The sequence below is a fragment of the Oncorhynchus nerka genome, linkage group LG19, assembly GCF_034236695.1.
Source record: "Oncorhynchus nerka isolate Pitt River linkage group LG19, Oner_Uvic_2.0, whole genome shotgun sequence".
Taxonomy (NCBI): Eukaryota; Metazoa; Chordata; class Actinopteri; order Salmoniformes; family Salmonidae; genus Oncorhynchus; species Oncorhynchus nerka.
Genome location: NC_088414.1, coordinates 27,996,518 through 28,012,851, shown reverse-complemented (window position 1 = coordinate 28,012,851; position 16,334 = coordinate 27,996,518). Strand labels below are relative to the sequence as shown.

General features: G+C 41.3%; 1 protein-coding gene across 4 annotated transcripts; it reads right to left on the bottom strand.

Annotated features, from left to right (window-relative positions):
• Positions 1–69: 69 nt before the first annotated feature.
• tmlhe (trimethyllysine hydroxylase, epsilon) lies at positions 70–9,473 on the bottom strand. 4 transcript variants are annotated; one of them, XM_029620667.2, is made up of 9 exons: positions 9,361–9,473; positions 9,155–9,253; positions 8,803–8,980; positions 5,366–5,542; positions 4,418–4,697; positions 3,500–3,619; positions 1,372–1,608; positions 904–1,042; positions 70–727 (listed from the first exon to the last, which is right to left on the bottom strand). In XM_029620667.2, the coding sequence occupies exons 3-9, from the start codon at positions 8,972–8,974 to the stop codon at positions 596–598; spliced, it is 1,257 nt and encodes a 418-aa protein (XP_029476527.1). In that variant the 5' UTR covers positions 8,975–8,980; positions 9,155–9,253; positions 9,361–9,473; the 3' UTR covers positions 70–595. The 4 variants fall into 4 exon arrangements, with proteins under 4 accessions (XP_029476527.1, XP_029476528.1, XP_029476530.1 ...); XM_029620668.2 differs by having other exon boundaries at positions 8,803–8,977; XM_029620670.2 differs by lacking the exon at positions 8,803–8,980 and having other exon boundaries at positions 9,361–9,472.
• Between the last annotated feature and the right edge of the window lie 6,861 nt (positions 9,474–16,334).

Here is a 16,334-nt window from a genome sequence, read left to right as displayed (position 1 = left end):
CTCCCTTGTTTTGTCTGGGAATGACGATTTTTTTTTTTAAAGTCACCCAATATAAATCAGGAAAAAAGGTGCTGAAAAAACACCCAATTTATTTCATTAAGTAAACAAGGCAACATTTCCTAATACATTCATAAACAAATGACTAGCAAAAGTACTTCAGAAATACTAGAAACTAATCCCTATAAAACAAAGCCAAAAATGTATTTAAACACCTCAATATGTTAATAAGTTCCAGTTCAAAAGATGATTGTTGTGACAAGAGCATAATGCATGTCAACAAATCTTAAATCCCAAACAGATCACAGTCCATTTTCTTGACTCCAACAAGTCTTAACAATATCTCATGTAAAATATTTTTGGGTGGAGAATATTTCTAAAGTACAGTACAATTTAGTTCCGCATTAACAATATATAACTGCATTCATGCAGTGGAAATACTTGATTTCACTCAGTAAATGCTCATACAAAAACAATTTGATTCTACAAGACTTTTCGATCTCCTTAAAACATGTATGACTGATTAGGTGATGGTGTTTTATTTCTAAAGGACTTTGGTGGTGTCTGGAAAGGTTGAAGACTCAGGGTGGCTCTTCACTTAGGCGTGCAGACCCAAGGAGCGGGCAGTGTTCAGGAAGTCGTCTCTGGTCAGGTAGCAGCCACACAGTTGCCGCAGGCCTGTGAAGGACTCCCGGCCATGCAGGACACGCCAGTTATCAATGAAGAAAACCTTACAGAAGAAGAGGGAACATATTTTTTGTAAGACTGCACCCATCACCTACAGCTTAATCCTGGTTTACAGTTAAGTGTGGGAAGGCCCCCCCAATGTCAATATCTAGCTCAACTGATCAAGTAGTGCTAAATCTTTTGTCTCGATCAATGAAAAAAGCAACTATTTTTCCTTACCTTTCCAGGCTTCAGTTTGATCCACAATTCATTCTCCGGCTTCCTCAGCTCTGTGGTCAACTCTCTGTGAGCCACATACCATCGCTTGACAATGTCATGGGGAATTGTGTTTATGATTGCACGGTCGTAGTTATTGTATCTGTACGCGACCAAACAGAAGGTGATACCATATTAATACTCAATATCAGATCATATAATTCATAACATTGATCTCAAAGGAGCTGGAATAACACAAGTTTCGCTGCGTATGAGCGCCAGATCCTGAGCCTTCTACTAAGAACCTTCCAAAGTGAGTTAATTTGTATTGATGGGTGTATAATTTTTCAAACGCATACAACATTGTAAGTTAATAGGTAACCAAGGCTGGTTAATGTAAGGTTGTATGGCCAATGACGTTGGAAGATATATGTTTAAAGCAAGACATTCAGGGAGACATACACATCTCAAATGACAACAGACTGGTCATACCGGATCATGTACACCTCATTGTTCCAGGGATACACGTTGAGCACAGGGCCAATGCCGATCATGTGGTTATGGTGGTCGCTGACATTTTCAATGTACTCGTGCTTGATAGGAACCTGTGCTAGCAGCTCAAAGTTCTCAGGCGTCTTCTGGAGCACTTTGTCAGCAGAATAGAATCCATCTACAAGTAGTGTTCTTCCTCCTGTTCCCTCATGCCTAAGGCAATGGAACACTTGGATCCTGCAAGTCAAAGTCAATGGCATCAAAGTAAGTCACATGTTATTATGAAATGCCCAGTAGGTGGCTATTGCCCTGTCATTTGATGGGAGGCCAAGGGAGAGCTTAGTTTCATGTTGTATTATAGCTTATTTTATCAAGATGTCTGTGGCATAGCAATGTGCGTCTGGCTTGTGTCTTATCAGTTGAAGAGATTCTCCGGTACTTTTGTATACTTTTTAGCCAGTAGTTCAGAAAGTAGCGCTCACAAGCCAAAAGTGGTCCCAGAAAATGGCCTACCATATCACATATGTGCACCACATCATTGCTCTCGCTCTGCTGTGTGTGCGTTAGTCTTTCTAGCGGTCACTCAAAATGGCGAAGGGCTAAATCTCATTGGCTAGAACTCAAATCGCTAGTAGCTGGCCCACGTGGGGGAAAAAGCAGGGAAAATGACTTCCAGAAAATAGTCCCTTTCAAACTAGGGATTTCGTGGCTAATTGAGATAAGACAGTAATGTATATATGAACTCCACATTGACACATTCAGCCCAAAGTGGGAGGTTTTAAAAATACATACAAGTCGCCAAAGCTCTGGAGCATGTCTTTAAAAAGCCAATGCTGGATCTGTTGTTACAACTGTCAATTTTTGTAACATCACTGTAATAGCCTAACACAATAACCGATATACATACACTGCCTTCAGAAAGTATTCAGACCCTTTGACGTTTTCCAGGTTACAGCCTCATTTTAAAATATATTAAATTGTCCCCCCCCAGCTACTTTCAGGTCTCTCCAGAGATGGGTTCAAGTCGGGGCTCTGGCTTGGCCACTCATGGATATTCAGAGATTTGTCCTGAAACCATTCCTAAGTTGTCTTGGTTGTGTGCTTATTGTCATTGTCCTGCTGGAAGGTGAACCTTCGCCCCAGTCTGAGCAGCAGGTTGTCATCAAGGATCTCTGTACTTTGCTCCGTTCACCTTTCCCTTGATCCTGACGAGTTTCACTGTCCCTGAAAAACACCCCCACAGCATGATGCTGCCACCGCCATGCTTCACCATGGGGATGGTGCCAAGTTTCCTCCAGATGTGAAACTTGGCATTCAGGCCAAAGAGTGGAATCTTGGTTTCATCAGACCAGAGAATCTTGTTTCTCAAACTCCAAGCGGACTATCATGTACCTTTTACTGAGGAGTGGCTTCTGTCTGGCCACTCTATCATAAAGGTCTAATTGGTGGAGTGCTGCAGAGATGGTTGTCCTTCTGGAAGGTTCTCCCATCTCCACAGAGGAACTCTGGAGCTCTGTCAGTGACCATCGGGTTCTTGGTCACCTCCCTGACCAAGGGCCTTCTCCTCCGATTGCTCAATTTGTCCGAGCAGCCAGCTCTGGGAAGAGTCTTGGTGGTTCCAAACTTCTTCCATTTAAGAATAATGGAGGCCACTGTGTTCTTGGGGACTTCAAAGCTGCAGAAGTGTTGTGACCCTTCCCCAGATCTGTGCCTCGCCACAATCCTGTCTCGGAGCTCTACGGACAATTCCTTCTACCTCGTGGCTTTGTTTTTGCTCTGACATGAACTGTCAACTGTGGGACCTTATATAGACAGGTGTGTGCCTTTCCAAATCATGTCCAATCAATTAAATGTACCACAGGTGGACTACAATCAAGTTGTAGAAACATCTTAAAGATTATCAAATGGAAACAGGATGCGCATGAGCTCAATTTTGCGTCTCATAGCAAAGGGTCTGACTACTTACGTAAATAAGGTAGTTTTTTACATTTTTAATACATGTGTCTTTATCTGAGGAATCTCAACCTAACCAATAGACAGATGTACTGCCTTGCTACTTTGACCTGACATGATTACTCCAATACAGTTCAAATAACACCCATCTATGTGTGAACATCTAAATACATACCCACATGGCTCCTGGAAGTATGAGGTGTCTGTATGACGGTCCAGTGCCAGTTTGGTGTAGGCAGTGTCTCCTCGGGAGAAATCAGATGTGAAGTTCCACATCTTCCCATACATAGTCTCCCTAGTAGGAAACAAAAATGAAAACAAAAAGTAGAGTCAAAAGTGATACCTAAAACATTATACAGTACAATAACAATACAAACAAGATTATAATGGCAACTGTGATCCAAATAGTGAGTGATATTTTATTTATTTGGGGTGTCAGGAGGGCGGCAATTACTTCTGATAACCAAATATACTCACTGCTAGAATAAGAAAATGCCCTCATCTGGCAACCACGAGCAATGCATTTCTTATAACACGCTGCTTCCTCCCTCCCTTCACCCCAAAGTAGAGTCCAGTACAAAGAGGGATTAGTGCGCTTGCTCAGGCGTTTGAAACTTCAAAACCACACCACCTGCAGAGTCCTTAATGAACAGACCTGGTGGATTAATGAGGGCAAAGTACCTCTCCTTTCTCACTGCACTGGCAGAGGAGACACTGTCAAAGTGCAACAATGCCCATTCTTTTGACAATTCTACCCTCCATTCCAACTGCAGAGAGAAGTCTGTTGTGCATGTTAACTTGACAAATGTATCAAAGTTGATGTTAAGGAAACCAAAACCCTTCTCTGTAGCACTGTTACATTGCAAAACAAAGAGTGTAAACAAGCCAACCCTGAGAAATATCAAGCTTCTTTAATGCCTTCCAAAAATAGATATCTGGGGTGTTTATTCTCAATCCTTATTAAATAATCCCCCACTCTAAAACCATGCATCTTTTGTATGCATTGTGGTGGGTGGTATGCCATTACCTTTAAGCCCCCTCAACCCCACTTCTCATTCCCTACCCCAGGCAATCACAGAGGGGCTTACTATACCTGATGAGGCTGACCCTCTGGGTAAGAGTCTCTGTGGCCTCAACAGTCGGCGGGACGCCCTCCACAAAAGCAATGCCGTACAGCAGAAAGCGCCCAAGGAACTTTTTCAGTTCATCATCACAGCTCATAAACTTGTCCCAGTTAGCAGAGGGCACCTTGGCACTGGTATAGATGTCAGAGTTCCAGATGATGTGTGGCTGCATGGCACTCTGCTTCTGTCCCTCATAGCTGTTCTGAGCAAGCCAGCTCAGGTTGTACCTTGTCACATGACCATCAGGCCCTGAGGTAAACAAAAAGACAATTCCATCTATTATAGATTCAATAACGGTTAAAAAGAATGGATGAGTAACAATAGGTGCATAGATCACAGTTCTGCCATATAGAAAATGGGATTGCGGTTCACCATTGAAAATTATCAAATGATAGGCTTAACTACTGGCATTGATTTAGAGTTCTTGACAACATCAAACTGACCTAGATTCAGTACCTCACTGAGTAAGTGAGAACGGTTACAGTTTAACCAATGGCTTGTGAAAAGATGTACCATTGTACAAACATGTAATTCAAATAAAGCATATGGCAGCAATATCAGCAGTACATTTACAACCTTTTTTTGAAGAGTCAAAGGTCTCCACAAAAGATACTTGTTTTTCAGAAGATAACTATCTCAGGTTTGGCAGTGGAGAAGATCATTTTTAGGCTAGGCTACTCCATAATGTGGCCTTCCAACAGGGTCTAAAAGGGAAAAGAACAAGCTCAATTCTTCACTTTGGTTCCAAAGAAAACGGTTTCTCATGCCAAAACCACCTGTAGCTATTGGAGAATTATTATTATTATTATAAAAAATAAAAACAAAGAAAGCCACCTACTGTATGTGATGTGAGAAACTGGGTAGAAAATATTTTCCATCCCTCAGTTGGGAAAATACATCTTCAAACCAAGACTTACATGTGAGGAAGATATTCTCGTCATCCACCCTGGTGTTGGCAGGACGTATGTTTAGCTCCACATTTGCTGTATCCAGGTTCCTCTGGTTGGTCTTGCTGTTGAAGCAGGAGGCAGAGTGGCAATGATCCCGTAGCCACACATAGGCAAAGTGCATCACAAGCCCTCCATAGCTGAGCTCTGCCAAAACCAAAATGTCCGATTTACAAGTACATATTAGCCTATAATGTAAAAACTGGCCAATTCAAGTGTGAAGTGCCAGTTCCAGACTAGGATTTAATATGTAAAATATATATACACAAACACACAATAATGATACATTATGATGTCAAAGCCTATAGGAGGGTATATTAAAAACAAGAAAAGGAACAGGAAGGCTGTTGGTATCTGGCACTGTGGGTCCTGCATGAAGACTGTTGCTGTAGGCGCCTGGACATACAACACAACGTCTGCAGTCACAGTGAAGTCGGCCATCAGGAGACTGAAGGAGCTGAAAGACCAGCAGACTGTTACTGGAGGATCAGACTCTCACTGTTGTGTACAGTTTGACCTGGACACTGTGTCGAACATCTACCACAATAAAAAGCAGTCTAGAGCGAGAAAAAAATTGTTAATAAAAAGAAAAAAAAAGAAAAAAGGAACACTCCTCATTGAGACCTGCTGAGGCAAGAGTGCCCAAGTGGTCCATAAGTCATTTTCCCCCATCTCCTCCTCACATTGTGGTTGCGAATGGAGCTCTTATACTCAAAAATCCTTGTCTTAAGTTCACGTTTGGTCTTCCTTATCCACATAATAAAAATTCAAAGGAACAGTACAGGACTAGAATAAGATGAAGACGGCATTTGCTTCACTTTATGAAGATTGAATGGTTATGGGTCTGTAAATAACTGCTATAGCCTATCGCCATCGCGCATTCTCCCCACTGGGCAAAAACTGGTTGAATCAATGTTGTTTCCATGTCATTTCAACCAAAACAATAATAATGAATATATATATATATATATATATATATATATATATACATACACGTTTTTCTATTGGGTTCAGGTTTGGAGACTGGCTAGGCCACTCCAGGACCTTGAGTGGCTCCGTAAGAAGCATCCCCTTAGTTGCCCTGGCTGTGTGTGTTTCCGGTCGTTGTCATGCTGGAAGACCCAGCCACGACCCATCTTTAATGCTCTTACTGAGGGAAGGAGGTTGCTGGCCAAGATCTCGCGATACATGGCCCCATCCATCCTCCCTCCCCTCAATACGGTGCAGTCGTCATGTCCCCTTTGCAGAAAAGCATCCCCAAAGAATGATGTTTCCACCTCCATGCTTCAAGGTTGGGATGGTGTTCTTGGGGTTGTACTCATCCTTCTTCTTCCTCCAAACACAGTGAGTGGAGTTTAGACCAAAAATCTCTATTTTTGTCTCAGACCACATGACCTTCTCTCATTCCTCCTCTGGATCATCCAGATGGTCATTGGCAAACTTCAGACGGGCCTGGACATGCGCTAGCTTGAGCAGGGGGACCTTGCTTGTGCTGCAGGATTTTAATCCACGACGGCGTAGTGTGTTACTAATGGTTTTCTTTGAGACTACGGTCCCAGCTCTCTTCAGGTCATTAACTAGGTCTTGCCATGTAGTTCTGGGCTGATCTCTCACCTTCATGATCATTGATGCCCCACAAGGTGAGATCTTGCATGGAGCCCCAGACCGAGGGTGATTGACCGTCATCTTGAACTTCTTCCATTTTCTAATAATTGCGCCAACAGTTGTTGCCTTCTCACCAAGCTGCTTGCTTATTGTCCTGTAGCCCATCCTAGTCTTGTGCAAGTCTACAATTGTATCTCTGATGTCCTTACACAGCTCTCTGGTCTTGGCCATTGTGGAGAGGTTGGAGTCTGTTTGATTGAGTGTGTGGACAGGTGTCTTTCATACAGGTAACGAGTTCGAACAGGTGCAGTTAATACAGGTAATGAGTGGAGAACAGGAGGGCTTCTTAAAGAAAAACTAACAGGTCTGTGAGAGCCGGAATTCTTACTGGTTGGTAGGTGATGTCATGCAATAAAATGTCATGCAATAAAATGCTAATTAATTACTTAAAAATCACACAAATGTGATTTTCTGGAGTTTTATTTTAGATTCCGTCTCTCACAGTTGAAGAGTACCTATGATAAATATTACAGACCTCTACATGCTTTGTAAGTAGGAAAACCTGCAAAATCAGCAGTATATCAAATACTTGTTCTCCCCACTGTATATATATGATGACTTTGAATCAATGTGGAATTTAATCAATGTTTTACCCAACTTTTAACCTAAATCCAATGAAACGGACATGTTTTGTTGATTTCACATTAGTTGACTACTCAACCAAATGTAAATTAAAACTAGACATTGAACTGACGTCTGTGCCCAGTGGGTCTCTTCTTTCAAAAACTCTGTGTTCCTTTGGCTGCTGTATTTAAACATTCAAATGGACTATTACAGGGTTCCCCAACTAGCGGCCCGAATTTGTCCCACGGTCGGTTTTATTTGGCCCCCCCAAGAGTGAGCAAAGCTGTCATCAAAGCAAAGGGTGGCTACTTTGAAAAATCTCAAATATATTTGGATTTGTTTAAAACCTTTGGTTAATACATGATCCCATATGTGTTATTCTATAGTTTCTATGTCTTCACTATTATTCTACAATGTAGAAAATAGTCAAAATAAAGAAAAACCATTGAATGAGTAGGTGTGTCCAAACGTTTGACTGGTACTGTATATATATTTTTTAATATAAAAAACATTTGGGACATACGACTAAAAAGAAATCAGCAATAAGTGATTTTAATTTAGGAAACCTGTTCAAATATTCCCACTGATGGGTTCTGACTTGAAAATATGAAATATATAAATATTAAGTCTAAGAAATAAATGCCCGCCGCCAAAAAAGTCAACAATCTAGTCTAGATCTAGTCTAGTCTAGCGTTCAGAGACGCAGGTAGCCTAGTGGTTAGAGCGTGGAACTGAAAGGTGGCTGGATCGAAACCCCGAGCTGGCAAGGTAAAAATCTGTCGTTCTGCCCCTGAACAAGGCAGTTAACCCACTGTTCCCTGGGTTCCCTGGCAGACCGTCATTGTAAAGAAGAATTTGTTCTTAACTGACTTGCCTAGTTAAATAAAAGGTTACATTTTAAAAAATGACTCCACAAGCGCTTAAGAGAGAGGCCAGCGGAGAGCAAGTGCGCAAAAGTGAAGTTGCATGCTTATGCTTATGAATATACATACAGCATATTTAAGGTCCCTCAGTCAAGTATTGAACTTCAAGCACAGATTCAACTACAAAGACCAGGGAGTTATTCAAAAGCCTCAAAGGGCAGACACATATGGAGCTGTATTCAAAAACAGACTATAGAGCAAATAAAATGTTCATTTAGAGTTTGGTAAAGGGCTGATACAACGAGTAATACTTACCAAGGCTGTCTTCCTGAAGCTGCCAGTGACAACTCGTCGATTGTGGAACAATATGCAGCCAATGTCTCACTTCAATCTGGGTTCGTATGAATCCAGAGACCAAAGGAGCCCGTGCTTTCGATATGGGTTGCAAATAGCCATTTAAACGGCAAAACATCCGAGCCAAAGACATTGTCTGCTAATGGAAAATCAAATGTAGATGGAACACTGTTCATGGACAAATTCCGAACACAACTATAGGAGTTATTTGATTGAGTCTGACATTGACTCCGCACAAATGATAATTTCCCCATCTTAATTGCTGTGGTTAATAACAATTCAGCTTCTGTTGATCTGATCATGCAATACTCACACAACGGAGCTCGTGTGGATTCCAGTCAGTTGTGTTTATGTAGCTAGCAGCACTAATTACTGTGACCTGGAATGAAGACTTCTTGGACCTTCGATGAAGCTACATTGACAATCGATGAGATAAATTATTGAGCAAGTTAGTTTTTTCCAAGTCGTTTATACACTTTGCAGGCTAGCATTGCAGGATAGTAAACATTGGACACGTACCTTGCTAACGTTGACGCTAAGAACCGCTAGTTAGCTACTACCAAAGAGGTACAGTAGCTACCAGCATAGAGGAAGAGACGAAGCGAGAGGATCCACTCTTCTTCTTCTTCTTCTTCTTCTTCTTCGATATAATGGCGGTCCGCAAACCAACGTTAAAGGTATATGCCGCCACCTACTGTGCTGGAGTGTGTGGTCAATCACGGTTTACAACATTCCTAAATCCTCCTACCTAACTCAGTACTGAGAAAATAAAAAAGAGCCTTACTAACTTCTAAGACCCTCCACCATCCCCCAAATCCCTTCCAACTGACCTCAATGACCCTAAACTTCAATCTTTCCCTCTCTTCAACATACTTACAACAATATAACAACACATGATCCACTGTTTCATCGACCATGCACTCCAGGCACAAACCATTCATATGCTTGCCAATCAAATGTAATGAAGAGTTCAATGTACAATGTCTTAAGCGGAATTGAGAGAATGGGTGTAGTAGTGGCATATTACATAATTTATGCAGCACCATACAATACATTTTTGGACTCACCTTGGCGGCAGACCGTGGGCAAATTTGTCATCAAAGTCTGCCATTCTCTGGATTTATGGTGCTTTCAAGACAACTGGGAACTCAAAACGTATTTTCCCAGTCCTAGCTCGTTTTTCCCAAGTTCCCAGTTGTCTTGAACTCACTAAAGTCAGATTTTGCAGTTCTGAGTTAACAGTTGTTTGGAGTACGGCACAAATCATGCTCCATTGACAGCATGGCCAATGTTGAATGTTTATAATTTTAAACTAGGAAAAGAAACCCTTAATCTTAGACTTGGGACCACACAAACACAAACACAATAGCAGGCTAATGATTGCTTTGCAATGCTTGCACTTAGCCACTGATTCCTTCCAAACCACTCATTGTTGAATTTGCGATTTCCAACTTGTTGTGTAATGTTTATGTCCATGGCCGATGAGCACCGATACGTTTTATCTATAAATTCTCTTCATTATTTCTCTTCATATGATAAGGATTAAAAAGGATTTGTCAGTAGATTGTCGACTTGATTCATGATGATGACTGCTAGCTAAGATTTAGAAAGTATGATGTTGACATGATCCGTCCAATCAAAGCTACTGTAGATATAAAGTGATTTGGCATCATTTTATCTGTGGCCAATGACTTTGAGCCTTCTTGGATGGGCACTTCTAATGTAACTCTATGGCAGCACCCAAGGAGCTAGAATTTTCGAGCTCTACCTTCGACTTGGCGTTGCTAATCACGGTGCAACGCTCCATATTTTTTTGCAAACTGATATGTGACATGTATTAATGCCAAAATATCATGCAAAACAGGCCAAATATGTAGGGCTCAAAACTGTCCTGAATGACGGGTCACCACTGGTAATTGTCAACCAGTTTTCCTATATCACTGACTTCTGACCAATCTTTCATTTTCTATACCAAGGTTAGATCAACAACAGGATCTGGGAGTAACCATGGAGGAACATCCTCTATCACCACAGAAGGGCCAAACTCCATCTCCCTCAAACCACTCATCAGCAAACTTTCCAACTTTCCAACCAAAACCACTGCCTTGTCTACTAGTATATTCCCAACAGTCATCTAGAACAGTAGCAGTGGGATGCTCAACCTCACATCCTTTCAACCTAACCCAATAAGCTAATTACATTTTTTTTAAGCCATATATCCAAAGGCATCTCACCTGCATCCACTAGTAAGGCACATACATATGTTGATTTAAATGCACCAATACATATCTTTAAAGCCATATACTGGATCCTGTCCAGCTTCTGAAACGAAGTCTTTGCTGCTGTTCCATAAACTATACATCCGTAATCAATTGTTTTCCTGATCAGAGCTCTATAAATATCCATCAATGATTGTCTGTCAGCACCCCATTCATAACCGGAGACCAAGTGCATAAGATTCACCACGTTCTTTCACTTTGTTTAAACATTTATGACATGATCTTTCCATGTATATCACTCATTGAATATTTGTACTTAGAATATTTGCACTCCCCATAGATTATCCATACAGAAACAACTGTATATTATCAGCAACTTTTATTCTTCAAGAAGAATATACAGCAAGACTTTGCCACAGACAATTTAAAACCCCAGTCAATTGACCATCTGTCAACATCCACTGTAGCTTGTTGAAAAGATTTGATCACACAAGAGACATTCCTTCCCCTCTTCCAAATAGCTCCATCATCAGCATATAGGGAAGCCCCAATACCCCTGCCTATATTTGAAAACACATTGTTTATCATAATGTTGAACAAAATAGGACTGATAGCACTGCCTTGAGGAATTTAATTGTCAACTCCATAGTCATCAAATAAAATGGATCCAATTTTAACTCAAAAAGAGCGATTAAATGAGAGGACCAAAACCCAGTTATATAATCTCCCACCAATACCAAGTCTTTCCATCTTAATCAATAAGCCTTCTCTCCACATAGTGTCATATGCCTTTTAAATGGAGAAAAAAAACCAGTAGCCATCACTTTTTTCATGACCTGAGTTTTTTCAACTTCATTTCTCATCTTTACTAATGCATCCAAAGTAGATCTACCTTTACTGAATCCACTTTGACATTGACTCAATAAACCTCTATGCTCCAGGAAATATGACAATCTATTGACTATCATCTTTTCATAAGTTAGAGTCAGTGCTATTGGTCTATAACTATCAGCACCATGAAGGGTTCTTACCAGGCTTTACATAAGGTAATATTACTGCACGTTTCCAACCAGAAGGTATAACCCCCTCACTCCAAATCTTATTAAATAATCCCAGGAGAACAATTGGCATGACCTCATCAGGTAAATGCTTAAAAATTACAGCACAACTGATCACAAAATGGGGCTTTATCTCCAAAGCCTATTAAGGCTGAACGCATCTCATTTTTGGTAAAAACAGCATCCAAAGAAGAGGCAACAGTAGCACCATATCTCTCTAGAGCCCAATTCTCCTGCTATTTCATCAAACATTGCTTCAGGTAGTTGACGACAAGGGTTGTAAAAATTGTGTAACTTAATATTACTACCTGCACTGTAGATTTCCACCGTCACACATTCATATTCAAATGGGGCAGTTATATTACGATATACAAGACCTTCTCTTATGAATGTAGAAAAAGTACCACCCTGTCCAATTGATATATCAGACCTGATTGAAAAAAAATAACCAGGGATAATACAATCAAGATGTGGTCAAAGTCATGTTATTGAACACAAATCACATCAGGTTGGATCTCTAAATCTATTACATATTTCTTACAACTCCTGACCGTTAGCAATAAGGCTTCTGGCATTCCACTGAAGGATAACAAAAACCATAACTCTTATTAACATCATACTGAGACATTCTATCATTAGAAGTCAACATATCAACTTGGCACGTCTGATAACCTTTCCAGTGAAGGCTATTGAAGTCAATCTGATGAACTATTAAGGTGTCCTTTGAAACGACACATTTGTGAGAGCAAGATTTCTGAGCAGGTCTCGTATCCGTGTCTGGACCAACATAAGCAACATTTCCTACAGTAGGTCCACTTATTCCAGGACGGACCCTATGGTCTCCATCATTCTGCCTAATAGTTCCACCAATCTGCCTTGCAGCCTCTGCATAAGAGACATTATGAGTGATTTTATATCTTTGGGCATCTCTTGCTTCTTTCTTCACCTGGCATCCACCAAATGCTAAACTGTGTTCCCCTCCACAATTACAACATTTAACCTTAACATTGTTCCCACATTCACCATAATCATGTTCCCTTCCACACTTTGCACATCTTTTATTTCCTTTGCACAGAGCCGCTACATGTCCCATTCTTCGGCATTTAAAGCACCTTAGTGGAGGTGGGACAAACTCTCTAACAGTGAAAGCCAGGAAGCCTATCTGTACTTTCTTAGGTACAACCTTTTCAAACATTAATAATACTGACAAGCTTTCACTCCTCAAATCAAATCAAATTGTATTTGTCACATGCACTGAATACAACAGCTGAAATGCTTACTTAAAAGCCCTTAAGCAACAATGCTTAAGAAGTTTTAAGAAACAATAAGTGTTAAGTAAAAAATAGATAAGTAAAAAATAGAAAATAAAAGTAACAAATAATTATACAACAGCAGTAAAATAACAATAGCGAGGCTATATACAGGGGGTCCCGGTACAGAGTCATTGTGCGGGAGCATGGGTTAGTCAGGTAATTGAGGTAATATGTACATGTCGGTAGAGTTAAAGTGACTATGCATAGATAATAAACAGAGAGTAGCAGCGTAAAAGAGGGGTCTGGGTATCCCTTTGATTGGCTATTCAGGAGTCTTATGGCTTGGGGGTAGAAGCTGTTTAGAAGCCTCTTAGACCTAGACCTGGTGTTCCGTTACCGCTTGCCGTGCAGTAGCAGAGAGAACAGTCTATGACTAGAGTGGCTGGAGTCTTTGACAATTTGTAGGGCCTTCCTCTGACACCGCCTGGTATAGAGGTCCTGGATGGCAGGGAGCTTGGCCCCAGTGACGTACTGGGCCGTACGCACTACCCTCTGTAGTGCCTTGCGGTCGGAGGCCGAGCAGTTGCCATATCAGGCAGTGATACAACCATGCTCTCGATGGTGCAGCTGTAGAACCTTTTGAGGATCTGAGGACCCATGACAAATATTTTCAGTCTCCTGAGGGGGAATAGGTTTTGTCGTGCCCTCTTCACAACTGTCTTATTGTGTTTAGACCATGATAGTGTGTTGGTGATGTGGACACAAGGAACTTGCAGCTCTCAAACTGCTCCACTACAGCCCTGTCGATGAGAATGGGGGCGTGCTCGGTCCGCATTTTCTTTCTGAACAGCCTTTTGGCTTCAACCACTATGCCCCCCTCTACATTTGATTTTATATCCTCTATGGACATAGATAGTAGAACCCCAGAAATGACCCCCCTCAAATTAGCTGAAGCTCCAGGGACATGACTTGTGATTTTCTTCCCATTGAGAGTTTTCATGTTCAGAATCTTCCCTTGCTGAACATGGTCAGAACAAAATATTATATACATATATAGTATATACATTCTACCATTACCAATGAACTGGGCTAATGTGACTTCCCCTATATCTTTCTTAACAGCATTGGTTAATCAAATAGGGTGTAGATGAGACCCGTGGTCGCATCAAACACGATTATAACTTTCCACTCCGACACATCATTACTTCTGTTTTTCACTTCCTTCACCCTCTTCACGTCCTCAACACTAGAAGTACCACTGCTGTCAGCAGCGCTTATGGTAGGGCCATTTTCTTCCCCTTTTCCTTTTCACCACAGACCATCCAGGTCCATGACTTTCATCATCCCACCCATACCATCAGAACTATCTGTCCAAAACCGTTCAAATCAAATCAAATGTCCAGCACATCAGCTGATATCTCAAAGTGCTAAAACCCAGCCTAAAACCACAAACAGCAATATGGGTGTAACAATAGAACAATGGATTATATTTTGCTTCCTTGTTTGAAATCGAACCTGTGTGTCCAAGTTTTCTGTTACAGGCTTTTGAGTTTGTAGTTATTATGGATCCCCATTGGCAGCAGCCACTCTTCCTGGGGTCCAGCAAAATTAAGGCAGTTAATACAATTTTAAAACATTACAATATATTCACAGATTTCACAACACACTGTGTGCCCTCAGCCCCCTTCTCCACCACATATCTAAAGTAATAAATTAATGTGTATGTATAGTGCATACGTTATTGTGTGTGTGTGTGTGTGTGTGTGTGTTGTCACTCTGGCCGAGAAAAACGTCCACTCCAGTCAAAATCGGCCCAAGCGGGAATACACCGCGATAAACAAACGACCTGCCTTCCCGCCTTTGGGGCAACGACTCCCATTTCTATGGAGGAGACAAGATCATCTCGTTATTATATGCAGCATCTCTGCTATCAGTTAAAACATTCCATAGTCCTCCGGTTTTCTTCTGCCTCCCTCTGGTATACTACACTGGCATAATCCAGTTTTGGTCCAGGTTCTGAAATGTTTATTACTTAAATGTATTTGAGGCAGGGCTGATATTAAAAGGAAAATGAAAAACTATTCTTGAATTTCTTAAACATTTCAGAACTGCGCCTCTAGGTTTCCACTAGTTACCACAGCCACAAAGTCTAAATTGGATATATCGTAAAAATTGATCAAAACACAAATTCGAATTTTGGTCTTAATTTAAGAGTTAGGAGTTAGGGTTAGGTATAAGGTTAGGTTAAAATCACATTCTAAGAAGATAAATTGTAGAAATGGGCGGGGGCTGTGACCCCTCTAATTAGATTAGCATTACTTGGGGCCAACCAAGTGGCGCAGTGGTCTAAAGCACTGCCACTAGAGATTCTGGTTTCGAGTCCTGGCTCTGTCGCAACCAGCTGGGTTGTCCGGGTTCGGGGAGGGTTCGGGGAGGGTTTGGCGGGCAGGGGTGTCCTTGGCCCATCACGCACTGCCGGCAGCAGTGCCCGCTGACCCGGTCGCCAGGTGTACGGTGATTCCTCCAACACATTGGTGCGGCTGGCTTCCGGATTAAGTGCTGTTTGGTTGGGTTGTGTTCCGGAGTACTCACGGCTATCGACCTTCACCTCTCCGAAGTCCATACAGGAGTTGCAGCGATAAAACAAGACTTTAACTACCAATTGTATACCACGAAATTGGGGAGAAAAAGGAGTCAAATAAATATGTATACTAGATTAGCATTACTTGTCGAATACATTGCACGCTTTCGCTCTACTATAGGCCTAATGGTAAACAAATGATCTGCGAAAATAGTCTTAATTGAATAGTGGGCGAGTGAGGGTAGCCTATGTTGGAGCCATCATTCTCATTGACTGTTTCCCACAGGTATGAAGCACGCACGAAAGAACACGAGGCCAAAATCAGGCTTATTTAAGCGATTTTTCATTAATATGTAACTGTTAAGGGAATTTTTTATCTATA

Excerpts from the sequence above, each read along its gene's own strand:
- tmlhe (XM_029620667.2), bottom strand. The coding sequence starts at position 8,974 with ATGTCTTTGGCTCGGATGTTTTGCCGTTTAAATGGCTATTTGCAACCC. Across the intron at positions 4,698-5,365 it reads CGAGAATATCTTCCTCACAT|GGCCTGATGGTCATGTGACA; the intron begins GTAAGTCTTGGT and ends TGTTTACCTCAG. Across the intron at positions 3,620-4,417 it reads CAGAGGGTCAGCCTCATCAG|GGAGACTATGTATGGGAAGA; the intron begins GTATAGTAAGCC and ends GTTTCCTACTAG.